Source organism: Phalangium opilio, unplaced genomic scaffold (genome assembly GCF_054372755.1).
Source record: "Phalangium opilio isolate 3A_F unplaced genomic scaffold, DU_Popi_V2 ptg000537l_1, whole genome shotgun sequence".
Lineage (NCBI taxonomy): Eukaryota > Metazoa > Arthropoda > Arachnida > Opiliones > Phalangiidae > Phalangium > Phalangium opilio.
In genome coordinates this window covers 2,987,105-3,002,398 of record NW_028324243.1, presented here as the reverse complement: position 1 = coordinate 3,002,398, position 15,294 = coordinate 2,987,105, and the positions used below count along the sequence as shown (strand labels likewise).

At 38.8% G+C, this 15,294-nt stretch overlaps 1 protein-coding gene across 1 annotated transcript; it reads left to right on the top strand.

Annotated features, from left to right (window-relative positions):
• On the top strand, nucleotides 1–2,245 carry LOC149588841 (uncharacterized). The gene is made up of 3 exons (XM_089862116.1): nucleotides 1–604; nucleotides 664–879; nucleotides 1,828–2,245. Exons 1-3 carry the CDS (start codon nucleotides 261–263, stop codon nucleotides 2,243–2,245), a joined length of 978 nt encoding a protein of 325 aa, XP_089718242.1. The 5' UTR covers nucleotides 1–260.
• The last annotated feature ends 13,049 nt before the right edge of the window (nucleotides 2,246–15,294 follow it).

The following is a 15,294-nucleotide window of genomic DNA, read 5'->3' as shown; positions in this document are numbered from 1 at the left end:
CCCGTGCAAACCAGCCTTTTAGAACCTAGAGAGAAAAATACTTTCCCACGCTATGTAGTTTACCCGTACTTTAAAACTTCGGTTGCAGTTGAACAGATTTTTTCCCACGATTTTGCAAGTTTCCACCAGGGCGACCGAGCAGTACCGCTTAGCAGCAATATACTAAAGAAAGGGCATTGCGTCTTGGATCTTTGACTTAGCTAAGCAAACTTAACTGCAGGAGTTTTTCAGTTATTTCTAGAAGTACAGGAATTAACCTGATGGACTCCAATAGACGAGATACATTAGATCAGTCAGTTTTAAGAGAAACTTTACAAAGTATAATTGCTATCGGAAGTGAAAGACTATTAGAGACGCTGAATTCTAATGTAACGGCTTTACCCGTACCAAATCGTGGGAATGCCGTTGATAGAAATTCAAGTGAAGGAGCGATTGGGACTGAATTAAGACGTGTATTTAGGCCTAATACGAATCGCGAACTCGATAATTTACCAGTACCAAGGCAGCAACCTTCACCAGAGGTACGGACAAGGTCACACGTATCGCGAGTCCCGAGTTTCAATTTTACGATGAGTTCTAAGACTACAAGGAAAACTATTGCTAGGTAATTATGGTACTGTTTTAAATATTAGAAGTTGAATAATTGAAAAATAATATTTACAGGAAGAGAAACCAAAAGGATGAGGCTTCCTTTCAAAAAGAGGTGGTTCTCTTAGATGGTCCTAGCTGTGAGACCGTGCCAAAAGGATCTAGGAAACTTGAGTTGCATAAAGCCGGACTTATTGTGGATGCGATGACCTTTAAAAAGTCCTGGACACAGGATCAGATATTACAAGAGATTCGAGACGAATTTCATGAGAAAATCAACGATGATACCGAGTTGGTAACTTTTTTATACGTGCTAACATGAGTTAATAATATGCTAGCTCCCTATAAGTTACTCAGACTCCATAGGCGTAGTGCATCCATCGATTTCTTCCAACTTCGTGCGGGGAAGGGGGAGGCGGGAAAAAAATCCGAATGTTGCGCTCTCTCTTGTCGAAAAAACTCCCTTTTTTCTGTCTGTTTTGATCTAATTTCCTTGAATAATGCCGTTCTGTTTAAAATACATTTGTCTCAAAAATTAGAGAACGATCCCATTGCGAATTAAAAAATCCAATCCATCGAGTTAGGTCTGGACTGTTTAATTAACAGAGATCCGAGGCTTCCGACTATTGAATGAAATATTCGGCTGCTTAAATAACTCTAATACCATTCGTTAGCTCCCACTGCACGCACTTCCGGGGAAAAACCGGAAAGAACGGTAAATAAAATTTTCGTTCAAGCAGATCCTCCTTGGTTCAAGTGGCGGCCGCAGAGTGTCGCATATAGTTGGGAAGCCGGCGGCCCGGGAGAAAACGCGGGAGTATAAAAATGAATTGCCTGAAGGACCTAGCATATTATTAACTCATGGTACTAGCTAAAACGTAACCAGGAGTTCATAAAACGGGGAAGTGGCAAAATAAGGCTTTCTCCATAACCTCTTGAAGCTTTATGGCAGACTCATTAGTCATAGACTAGTTCCGAAACCGAAAAGGCTTGACATATTATGAAGTTATGTTCAACACTTTTTCCTTGCCCTAACAGCTACAGTATATATATACTTGCTTAAGTTGCTTATACATATCCTGCTATTGTAGTAACTGTAATGTGTAGCTGGGTTGGTGTACAGATCGACCGGCGGCCGAGTCTTGGAAAAAGGGTCATCTTTAGACGCGAAATATTTCCTCTGTTTTAAGCATAATGGCTCAATTGCACGAGATTATTGCTTTCTTGTTATTTTTGCAGCCTTGAATTATTAGTTCCATGCAGAAGCCGCCTAGTGAAACCGAAGCTTGGAAAAGGCATGGTCGTATCTGGCGCTACAATTTCTACTATTTGGAAGCAGAGGGTTTTGTACGTCCGCCCATCAAGAACTATTCTGTCTAAAAGCGACGAAGATATTGTATCTGACGAGGAATTACCAGATATTAACACATGTACTTCGTCCGAAAATAATATTGTCGCTAAATCTCACGATGAAATGGACCAAGATCTTGAAACTGAACCACATGTGCAAAGCGGAACAAATCAATCGAATACTGAACCACGCCTCGAAGTTTCTCTGTTGCCATCATGTTCCACTACTAGCCTGCCGCAAGATTTGCCATCAACTTCTTCCGGATTTAACAATGAACAATATTTTTACACATCAGATATGTATTAATAAAAACTGTCTTTGTAGACAAAGACGCGAAAAAGTAAGAGATAAGTGTAGAAAATTAAATGTTTGAAGTGACAGATATTAAAATTTTCATTTTTGAAGACGTGATTATAAAACATCAATTATTTGAAAAAATTTCTTATCTTAGTTTTTTTCACCAAAATTCCTTAAGTAAAATATTTTATCCTTAAACATGTGCATCATTTTAAAAATAGAACACGTATGCATTTTATTTTCTTTTTAAAATTTAGAGTTAGTTTGAGTATTCAGGCCTATAAGGAGAATAAAATGGACAGAAAATCGTTGATAGCAGACAAAATAAAATAAGCATGAAAACTTAACAAAACGTGTTCGTTATTTTTAAAGTTTTCGAAGTTTCAAAAATTGACGTGTTGTATATCTCTCAAAAGATCACGATCCAGCTACAGATCCTTTTGACTCTAATAACTACATCACAGTCAAAGGGCGAATGTAATTTTCGGTTCGCAATATTTTCAATTTTAAAATATAAAAATAAATTCATCTAGCTCTATTTTTCAGATATCCGAGTATTTGAACTTCCTCGAAGCAAATGTTTCTAGAAAATAAACAGTAGTATCAAGGTAGATTCTCTGAAATTTTTGTGAAAAAAACTAAGATAAGAAATTTTTTCAAATAATAGATGTTTTATAATCACGTCTTCAAAAATGAAAATTTTAATTTCTGTCACTTCAAACATTTAATTTTCTACACTTATCTCTTACTTTTTCGCGTCTTTGTCTACAAAGACAGTTTTTATTAATATCTGTGACTTCAGTCTGAATATGAGTTAAAATTGTTTAGAAACTAGTATTTTAAAACTTATACTGAAAAGCAGGTGCTCCATTTAAGTCTGGTGGTGTTGCGCATTTATTAGTTACCGCGATTGAACTAACAAGGCCCTAACCATCTATTATAGAAGTACTAATCCTGATTGCTTTTACGCCCAGTCCAACTCAAATTGCCTTCCCGTCGTTTTCACGTGCAAAGCACAGTGGATGCAATAATACAAATAGATTCCGTAAACCTAGGCTAAAAAATATTACGTAGACCTGTGCACAAACATATTCCGTAGACCTGTGCCAGGTGACCACATTTCCTAAATTTTATAATTTTTTCCATTTTTGGATGTCTTCCTATTAGTTCCTATAATTTCGATAATTTTCCTATATTTTCCTATTTTTCGAAATTGTAGATATTTTGTCCCCTCTCACTTTTGGTTTTGTTATAAAACATAGAAATTTGACAGAAAGTAATGCCGATTTCCACTAGCTACTAGCAGGAGTTCATAATAACCCGAAGTATGAAACTGGCCATAGAGCTAGTGGTAAAAATCGCGAACAACAAGATTCTGTCGTTGCGCATAGAAAGGACTAGCCTGTTTATGTATACAGTATATCGTAGTGGTATCTATGCTCCTTGGTTTTCGTTCCAAAACTTCCGTTGGCTGGGATCTCCGTTGAAAAGAAAAATGGCGATATGGTGGACGTAGAAACACGTTGCAATTCTTATATTAAAAATACTGCGAATAAATTTGCCCAAACCATTTTAATTTAACCACGGAATTCTCACTCACACATATCACAACAAAACATTAATGACGATCGTTTAAATGTTTTGTAGAAAACTAGAAACCTCGACTAAAAGCCAACTTCTTAGCCAAGGCTTAATTTACACCGTTCCAACTGAAGCAGACGTGAGCCATTTTCGCTCCCAAAATCACAAGATAAAAATAGTGCTAAACCGGAAGTGTGTAAGTTAATGCGCGTGGGCGCTAAAAAATGGGGCAACTATTTCTTTGGGAGTTAAGCGGTGTATGAATCCGCTGAGCTTTACGGCGAAACTTTGTTGTTACGGGCTTTTTAACCAGTTTCATACTTCGGGTTATTATGAACTCCTGCTACTAGCAATCAGCCACCGTGGATTTACAATACAAGCTAACGATCTGTGATTCAGATATTCCTATCGCGTTTTAAGTTTTAGTTTAGTATTCCATGAGGTATGTAGCTAAAGCTATGGAAGCCTCTAAAAATATTTGTCACGGAAGTCTGTGATGTTTTAAAGTTATAGCATGTGTTTCTAAGATTATGTTCCATAAGTATGACACTTCCTATACTTCGAAATGCTAGAGACTTAATGAGAGCTAGTTCGAGAACGACGCGAGAATTGACTACACGCGATTTTCTACTCCATCTTCCTATTTAGTCTGTACTAAGCCTTTGACAGGGCTTCATCAAGCGTCGCTTTACGAGAATCTATGAAGTTTCATTTACGTCACTTCGAGACAAGCTCTCAGTAACCAGTGAAAAATTTATGTAACATATCTTACGAACTTATGGTTATAATTAAACCAAAGTTTCTTTGTAAATCTTGTCTTAATACTCTAAAAGCATTTGCAACCTATATTTTGCTATTTTTTCAAGAGTAATTGTCTTGTATTTTCCTATTTTTTAATTATACATCTATATCTATATAAATCAAAGTCCTGACTGACTGACAGACTGACTGATAATCAACGCCCAGCCCAAACCGCTAGCCCTAGAAGGCTGAAAATTTGCAGGAACGTTACTCGTAAGTAGTAGGCGCGTACAAAGAAAGATTTTTCCAATCCGCCTCCATCTTAATAAATGGCGCCCGGAAATGTAAAAAAATCTTCTCTTTGTAAGAAAGTCCGCGCGTTTCAACCGATTTCACAAAATCTTTAGTACACTGGATTCTTTTAGCCTATAGACGGGCTGAATGGTTCTTCGGGATAGATTTGCTGCCATCATTTTAAATGGCGGCCAGATATTTAAAAACCCTTCTTTATATAATGTTGCTTGTAAAGTAATAAAAAATGTCCCGACGAGCTGATGGGCGACGCCGAGTGCCTTCGCTCCTAGGATGCTACAAAAATATTAGTCGAATCAGTAAAATGTACCCATTCTTGATGGAAGTTCTTACTACTAGCATGCGATGCCGCGGATAACAGCTAGTCTACTATAATTTCCTGTAAATGTCATAGACTTGCACACAAACTGATGTCATAGACTTGCGCACAAACTGATGTCATAGACTTGCGCACACACTGATGTCATAAACTTGTGCAAAAAGAGATGTCATATACCTTTACACAAAAAGATTCCATACCCCTATGCTCAAAAATATGCAGAAGAATATCTTCTACACCAGTGCACAAAAATACTCCATATCCATTTGCACAAAAATATCCCGTATCCATTTGCAGAAAAATGTTCTTTAGAAAAAACAGATTTCTTAGGTCTCGGCACAAACCGATTCAGTAGGCCTGTGCGCAAAAATATTTCGTAGACCTGTGCACAAACAGATTCCGGAGACTTGTACACAAAAGGAAGTCACAGGGCTGTGCACAAACAGATGCCATAGACTTGCGCAAAAAATACATCATAGACTTGCGCAAAAAGAGATGTCATGGACATGTGCACATCAGATTCCATAGACTAGTGCGCAAACAGAGGTCTTAGACTTGTTCACAAACAGAAGTCATAGACCTGTGCCCAAAAAGATTCCATAAAACTGTGCACAAAAAGATTCCCTAGACTTGTGCTAAAAAAATATTCCGTAGGCCTGTGCACAGATGCCGTAGACCTGTAAAGAAACAGATTCCCTAAACCTGTGCACAAACAGATGCCGTAAGCCTGTGTACAAACAGATTCCGGAGACCTGTGCACAAACAGATTCCGTAGACTTGTACAGAAGTGGAAGTCACAGGCTTGTGCACAACAGATGTCATAGATGTGTTCAAGTCAGATTCCATAGTTTTGTGCACAAACAGAAGTCATAAACTTGTTCACAAACAGATGTCATAGACCTGTGCCCAAAAAGATTCCATAAAACTGTGCACAAAAAGATTCCATAAAACTGTGCACAAAAAGATTCCCTAGACTTGTGGTAAAAAAAATATTCCGTAGGCCTGTGCACAGATGCCGCAGACCTGTAAAGAAACAGATTCCGTAAACCTGTGCACAAACAGATTCCGGAGACCTGTGCATAAACAGATTCCGGAGACCTGTGCATAAACAGATTCCGGAGACCTGTGCATAAACAGATTCCGTAGACTTGTACCCAAGTGGAAGTCACAGGCTTGTGCACAACAGATGTCATAGATGTGTTCAAGTCAGATTCCATAGTTTTGTGCACAAACAGAAGTCATAAACTTGTTCACAAACAGATGTCATAGACCTGTGCCCAAAAAGATTCCATAAAACTGTGCACAAAAAGATTCCATAAAACTGTGCACAAAAAGATTCCCTAGACTTGTGGTAAAAAAAATATTCCGTAGGCCTGTGCACAGATGCCGCAGACCTGTAAAGAAACAGATTCCGTAAACCTGTGCACAAACAGATTCCGGAGACCTGTGCATAAACAGATTCCGGAGACCTGTGCATAAACAGATTCCGGAGACCTGTGCATAAAACAGATTCCGTAGACTTGTACCCAAGTGGAAGTCACAGGCTTGTGCACAACAGATGTCATAGATGTGTTCAAGTCAGATTCCATAGTTTTGTGCACAAACAGAAGTCATAGACCTGTGCACAAAAACATTCTATAGACTAGTGCACATCAAGTTTCAAAAGACCTGTGCACATAAAGATTCCATAGACCTGCGCGCTAAAGATTCCATAGACCTGTGTACATAAAGATTTCATACCCGTAGCACAAAACTATTCCATACCCATTTGCACAAAAAGATTCCATAAAACTGTGCACAAAAAGATTCCATTGACCTATGCACAAAATATTCCATTGACTTTTGTATAAACATGTGACATAGACCTGTGTACAAAAATATTCCACACCCATTTGCACAAACATTTTCCGTAGGCCCGTGCACGAACAGATGCCGTAAACTAGCGCATAAACAGATTCCATAGATTTGCCCACAAATATATTACGTAGACTCGTGCACAAATGGATTCCACAGACTTGTACACAAGCAGAAATCATAGGTTTTGCACAATCCGATGTTATAGACTTGTGCTCAAACAGATGTCATAGGCTTGTGTAAAAAACTTACTTAATAGACTTGTTCAAAAAGAGCTGTCATCGACATATGCACATCAGATTCCGTACACTAGTGCACATAAAGATTCTTCAGACTTGTGCGCAAACATATTTTGTAGACCTGTACACACACAGATACCATAGACTTGTGCAAAAATAGATGTCAAATATTTGTCCAAAAATAGATGTCAAATATTTGTGCAAAAATAGATGTCAAATATTTGTGCAAAAATATATGTCAAATATTTGCTCAAAAACACATCCCTTAGACTTGTGCACAAACTGATGTCATAGGATTGTGTAAAAAACTGATTTCCATGGACCTCTGCACAAAAACATTTCATATACCTGTACACAGAAAATATTCCATGGACCTCTGCACAAAAACATTCCATATCCCTATGCTCAAAAATTTTCCTTACCCATTTGCACAAAAATATCACGTTCACCTGTGCACAAAAATATCAAGTACACCTGTGCACAGAAATATTCCGTATACATTTTCACAAGTGTTATAGACTTGTTCACAAGCAGGTCTTATAGAATTGCTCACAAACAGGTGTTATAGAATTGCTCACAAACAGGTGTTATAGACTTGTTCACAAACAGATGATTATGACTTGTGCACAAACAGATGTAATAAACTAGTACACAAACAGATGTAATAGACTTGTGCACAAACAGATGTAATAGACTTGTGCACAAACAGATGTATTAGACTTGTGCACAAACAGATGTATTAGACTTGTGCACAAACAGATGTAATAGACTTGTGCACAAACAGATGTAATAGACTTGTGCACAAACAGATGTTTTAGTCTTGTGTACAAACAGATGTTTTAGACTTGCGCATAAACAAATGTTACAGACTTGCGCATAAACAAATGTTATAGACTTGCGCATAAACAAATGTTATAGACTTGCGCATAAACAAATGTTATAGACTTGCGCACAAACAAATGTTATAGACTTGCGCACAAACAGATTACATTGACTTGAGCAAAAAGAGATGTCATAGAAATGAGCACATCAGATTCCATAGACCTGTGCACAAACAGAAGTCGTAGACCTGTGCACAAACAGAAGTCGCAGACCTGTGCACAAACAGAAGTCGCAGACCTGTGCACAAACAGAAGTCGCAGACCTGTGCACAAACAGAAGTCGCAGACCTGTGCACAAACAGAAGTCGTAGACCTGTGCACAAACAGATTCTTCAGACTTGTGTGCACATAAAGATTCTTCATACTTGTGCACATAAATATACCATATGAACAAAAAATTCCATTGACCTGTGCACAGAAGATTCCATACTCCTATGCTCATAAAGATTCCATGCAGATTAGCTTTAATTGGTAATCTAATTTAATTACCTTTAATTGGTAATCTAATTTAATTACCTTTAATTGGTAATCTAATTTAATTACCTTTAATTGGTAATCTAAATTAATTACCTACAATGGGTAATCCAGTTTAATTACTTATAATATGTAATCTACATTAATTACCTATAATTGGTAATCATCTTTAATTGCTTATTTTGTTTAATTATTTTTAATTGCTTATTTTGTTTAATTTGGTTTAATCTGTACTTCGCAACTAAATTAGTTGGACGCGCAAAAGTTATAATGACAATTAAGCTAGCTAATTGCCCTACCAATTTGATTATCTTAAGACACTATATCCGCAGTAAAACGACGTAAGTCCTAGAATGACTTTCTTTATTACTTAACCCAAGCAAAAAAGTCTTAATTTTCCCAGTTTAAGGGTAAACCACGTAATTCGGAGCAGGTACTTAAATCTTTTAAAAACAATACTTAAACTTTGTTTTTCTTAATGAAACAAAAATTGGCGCCTACTTTAAAAATGGGGCTTTCATTTAAGACCATTTTCAAATCTATGAAACGTATAGTTATTTTTGTAAGGGTAGTTACAAAATGGGTAAGTTTGGAAAATTTACCATGTTATTTCTATGGAGATTTTCTAGTTTTACGCCAAAATCTGTGATTAATTTTATGGAAATGAAAACCACCCTTAGCAACTTTATGCTTTGTAAAACGAACTATTGGATGGATCATCTTGAAATTTTTACCACATATTAAGGGCCCGGAATTTAGTTCAGTAGAAAAATTTCAAAACAATAAACTTAATACGAAAAAAGTTACAACCAATCCAAAAACCTTCCTTATTCTACAGGGCCGGTAGGCCCTTGTAGATATGACATGACACCCTTCCGTAATGTTAAAGAAAAAGTCACACCTTTTAGGGTTAGCGTCCCATAGAAAAAGCATTAAAAAATTTTCGTTTTTTTAACGAAATGGTCATAGGCCATACGGAAAAAGTATAGCGAAGTTAGTTTTCGGAATACTTCTAAATTAACAAGCATTTATTAAACGGGAAACTTACGGGTTTCGATTTTTAATTAATGAATTCTAATTTTTGTAATTTAACTAATTAAGATAGTAAGTCAAAAAATTACTTTTGGGTCAGATGTCAGCCTAACCTTATAGCGCGCTTAAACCTATTTTCTTCATTTCGTTCTCGTTGACAACTAGAAGGTCCTAGGTTTGTGGGTGCTAACAAGTTACGTTGACTAATTGTAAATGTTGGCTTTCTTGCTGATTTTCCTAATTTCTTAGCAGTAGACTCCAGCAAACTACTTTTGTATTTCGTCCGAGCTTGAGCACCTTTATATGTATTTTCTAATTAACTGTAGCACCCTTAATAAGAAATACGTCGTTATCAGGTCGAATTTTCGTCTAGAAAAGTAATTCAGGTAAATAATTACAGTTAATACAGGTTTTTATATCATTTAAAGTAAGCTTTTCGACGTTCTTTACGGCCAAGGCTTAAGTTGTATTTTAGTTACTCTATGTTATATAGTGTTTATAGTGTCTTTCCTTTTAAAGATTATAAGAAAGCTAATTTCCAGCTCTGTTTGGAATTACAAAATACGTAGTCTGCTTCGATTCATGCTACAAATCCCAACCCTAGGGCCAAGGTTTTACGCTTCTTGTAACTTAATACTGTATCTATGACAGTAAAAAATGGCATATATATCCAAATTATTATGGTTTAGAAATCAACGGTAGTGTTTTCACCCTGTGAAGAATTCGACTTCAAAATATTACAGGAAAGATGACAAAATTTCCAATTTGTTTTCCCTTCGGCAGTTAAAAGAGTGGTGTTAATGTTAGCGCTGTTAAGTCAACATTCTCATTTGAGGACTGGTATAAACGGTTTCATTATTTGTTAATCTCACTAAAATGCTACTAATTGTCAATGTGTGTGGTATAATTTTTTTTTTTTTTTTTGTAGGTTTCAATGCGATAGGGTCTATGGACCGCGGCAAGGATGTGATTATTCAGGTTTCAGTAGGAGTGTAAGCAGGGGAAGGAAATGAGGTTTACTTGGGAGGTGACGGACGGGGTGTGGGGGTCAAGTCACCTCCGGCGGACACGGGGCAGTCGGCACCTATAGGGTAGGATCGCCGACATGTGTCGTATTCCCTCAAACTTTGCCGCCCAGTGTGGTATAATTCCTGAAACTTGCAACGGTTTAGGCCTACCGTTGCAGACGACAGTGGACGGAAGCGTTTAATTTTCAAACCGCTGGTTTATGCTCAGTCCACTGCCGTCTTGTAACTACCTTAACCCCAAATATCCAATTAATTCCGGTTGCCACCCTTCCCCCTTTTGCGGATAGGAGTTAGCATCCCTCTGGGATTATATAAAAGAAAGATTTTTATGTTGTATAGGCAGTTCACATTTACACCCGGGTGAATGTAGTCGCTATAATTTTCCTGAACCTTATAGTTCAGTCTCTTTTGTTTCATTTAAAAATTATTTTAGTTTATGTTAATAAAATCAAAAGTTTTGATTAACCGATCGCTATGCCTTCTAATTTAAAGTTAACGTATTTGAAATATTTTGAAACGCCTTGTCAACGGAATCGAACTTTTTTTTCCGTTGCAAATGGTGCCCGTGACCACGCGATTCCGAACCCTCGGTTCTTGCTTCGTTCCTTTCGCCGTCGTCGGGCCCTGGCTTCGTTCCCCTCCGCGTTCGACCGGATTTCGCGAACCCCCTCTCGCGTTGGACGCTAAGCCTCGGGCCTCGGCCTTCTTTTCCCCTCGTGTTCCCGCGCTTCTGCCTCGACGCCGTCTCGTCTTTTTTTCGCGGGGTGGTCGGACCCCGTCCGCAGTTTTAATCCTGCTCGCGGTTACAATCCCGCCGTAAATTATCCGAAACGGACTTCGACGATTCGCGTACTCATGTTCTCGCTAAGCCTAATTACCTCGTGGGATGTGTTCGTTAGCATTCAGATTTGAATATAAAGAATCAGATTGAACTTTATTAACTTTCAACATTAATAGTCGGATTTAACCTTATTGATTATTAGCAAACTTTTCCCTCGACATAAATCAAGATTTTGAACGCGGAAATAGCGCCTCTTTCGCGGACCACCGATGTCGAACTTAATGAACGTGCCCCAACATAACTTGTTAATACCAAAAAGTCTCGCGTAAGTTCGGACTATGCCACTACCCAGACGAAACGTATCGTAACAAGATGGCCCACAACATTAACTTCCGGCATAATAGTACTACGTGTAGTTAAACTTTATTTCCTCCCACACCACATCGCACGCCTGCGGATTCCACAATCACCGGCAAAGAAGTGCGACATAACCCAGAGACCCCAAAAGGTATTCACCACCGCCGACCTGTCGATCCAGTAAAGGAATTCACCACCACCGATCAGACGATCCCGGAATGGACATTACCACCGCTGATCTGACGACCCTGGATAGGAATTCACCATCGCTGATCCGACAGATCCCGGATAGGAAATCACCCCTGCAGATCAGACGAACCAGGAATGGAACTCACCGCCGCTGATCCGATGGATCCCGGAACGGACATCTACACAATCAAGTACCCCAACCGACACCAATCAGAGATCCCACATGGACATCACCATCGCTGATCCGACAGATCCCGGATAGGAAAACACCTCCGCAGATCTGACGATCCAGGAATGGATATCTCCGTCCAATTACTGACACCTACTACAGACCCTTGCCCCTTCCCGAGACCGACGCACACCATGACGCTCCAACGCCACCGAGCAACACACCACCATCTCCAAGACGGCACCCAACACCAACACACGAAGACGCGCTATATAGACTAGCTTACAATCCACTTATTTATGTTGACTTAACTTATACCAATGTATAATTTTCCTTTGGGGGGTAGAATGCAACGGTTTAGGCCTACCGTTGCAGACGACAGTGGACGGAAGCGTTTAATTTTCAAACCGCTGGTTTATGCTCAGTCCACTGCCGTCTTGTAACTACCTTAACCCCAAATATCCAATTAATTCCGGTTGCCACCCTTCCCCCTTTTGCGGATAGGAGTTAGCATCCCTCTGGGATTATATAAAAGAAAGATTTTTATGTTGTATAGGCAGTTCACATTTACACCCGGGTGAATGTAGTCGCTATAATTTTCCTGAACCTTATAGTTCAGTCTCTTTTGTTTCATTTAAAAATTATTTTAGTTTATGTTAATAAAATCAAAAGTTTTGATTAACCGATCGCTATGCCTTCTAATTTAAAGTTAACGTATTTGAAATATTTTGAAACGCCTTGTCAACGGAATCGAACTTTTTTTTCCGTTGCAAACTGTTTCTTATGAATTAAACAATCCACTGTTAGTAACAAGTAGTTTATAAAATGATAACGTAACATCACTGTATGACTGATTCAATAGGATCAAAATTGTTTTAACGAATAATCTGGTCCTCTACATTGGTTTAGTTTGCAGCGGTTTCGCCCAGAAACCGTTGCAGACGACGCAAGGGACAGACATATTCTCCGGAATATGTCCGCTCCTTTCGTCGTCTACGTCACCTCCTTCCTCCTTCTCTCTTCCCCCCTTTAATTTTTCCTATATAAGCGCGTGTAAGACCCACGGCTCTCTCTCTCTCCTCTTCGTTTCTTCTTCACTTCACGTCGCCGGAAGCCCTGTCTCGCACCGCGATAGTTTTGTTCTCGCGACGTCGTCATCCTAAGGGAAACTTTCGCGAAGTTTTTCTTTATGTAAAATTAAAAAGTCATTAAAATCTTCTTTTTTTTCGAATTCAACATGAGCAGAAGGTATGAATGAAATTCTTTTTATTGAATTCCAACGGGAGGAAGTTAATTAATTAGGCCTATCTTTACAATTCCCGTTTTTAAGACTTAACGTTGTCACGAGGTCCCCCTTAATTAAATTAGGGCTACCTAACGTCCTGTAACGGAATCCCCCTTTTTTCACGACCGGCCAGTTTAATTTTCCCCGGGGTAGTCCGTTGCAAATGGTGCCGTGCCCGTCTTTTTGAACCCTCGGTTATTGTTTTTCCCGTCCCGTCGCTTTTCTTCGTCGGCGGGGTGGTCGGGCCCGATTCGTGTGTTAGTTACAGGCTAGTTCTAGTTTGAGTTAGATAGCCGCCATCTTGGAAATTTCCTTCTCGAACATTCGAAGGCGTGCTTCCACATTTTTTCAAATCAATTTCAATCATCGAAATTAATTATTATAGTATTTATTTAGATTAGTATTATTTATTTTTAGAATAGAATCTTGTGATATCCCAAATTATTTTTCGAATAGATAGATTTTTGGATTTAAATATTTTTGAAAATTTTAATGAATCATCCCGAATCGTGCCCAAAGTTAAAATTATATCGCGAACGCAAGGATTCGGATATTTCTTCGGTTTCCTCCCGTGAATCGGAAAATTCGGGATACACGTGGCCGGAGGCTAAGCCAAACCGCGTGGTCGGTAATATCCTACGTCCCTCTCGGCTAACTGAAACGAACATGGCACACGCGGCAAACCAAAATGAGGAACCCTTATGGGATAGTAATTATGATTTAAGTAGATTTTTATACAACCAAGAAGAAAGGATAGACAATCCCTCGCAGAATGAAACAATTCCAAAGTCAGTTGAGGACGAATCGAATAAACGCGCTAGAAACTTAGCCTTATTCCGTCGCACAAGCCAAGTTTACAACCACCATAGGGCAAATAACATTCAAAATAGGTATGGAGGGAGTAGCCCTGACTTGGTAAATGTACCTGAACCCCTACAAACTAGTCAACCCACACCCAGAGTAGAAGTAGCTCAAGATAACGCATATACTAGGGCCAAGAGATTTATGAGTAATTGGGCCCCAACTAGTCAAATGAATCCCCCAATTATGTCTACTATACCAATCACAGCACCTAATACCCCTCCTTGTGGAACCATTCCACGTACTAGTTCGGTGATATACACAAATGCCTCTCTTAGACAGAATATAGCTACTCCAGTATCTGTAGGACAAACACAGAGACCCCCTAGACAGTCACCTAATATCCCACAAAGGATTTCACAACCCCTTCCTGGTCAAGGCTATAGTCAGCCTCCAGGAATGTCAAATCCTCAACCCCAACAGAATAATACAAGTAGTGGAGGTGCTCAACAGGCCGCATTTCTAGCCTCTATTTTACAATCTTTCGCAAATATGGCCATCGCTAGCCAAGGCGGCGTAAAAGGTTTAGATCCCCCGGATAGACTAGCTTTTTACGGCAGGCAAAACGAAAGTGTACCGGAGTTTCTCAGACAGTTTGAGGAATACGCGACTTTCCACAAAATTAGCGAGGACGAGAGAATGCATGTTATGCCCCTCCTCTTACGAGAAAATGCCCTATACTGGTTTCGCTCCCTCCCTCAAGGAATGGGATGGCCCGAATTTAAAGGGAGACTGAAACGACATTATAAAATTGAGGATGAGGAAGCTAAGGTTAGAATAGATCTAAATAATAGGCTACAGAAACCCAATGAGTCAGTAGACGAATTTTTCGGTTATTTTGCAAGGGTAAACCAAAATCTACATCCCCCAATACCGGATAATGAATTACTCATAATGATAAAACGGAATTTAAGAAATGAATTAAAAGGGCTTCTAATGTTTATCCCCCTGTACA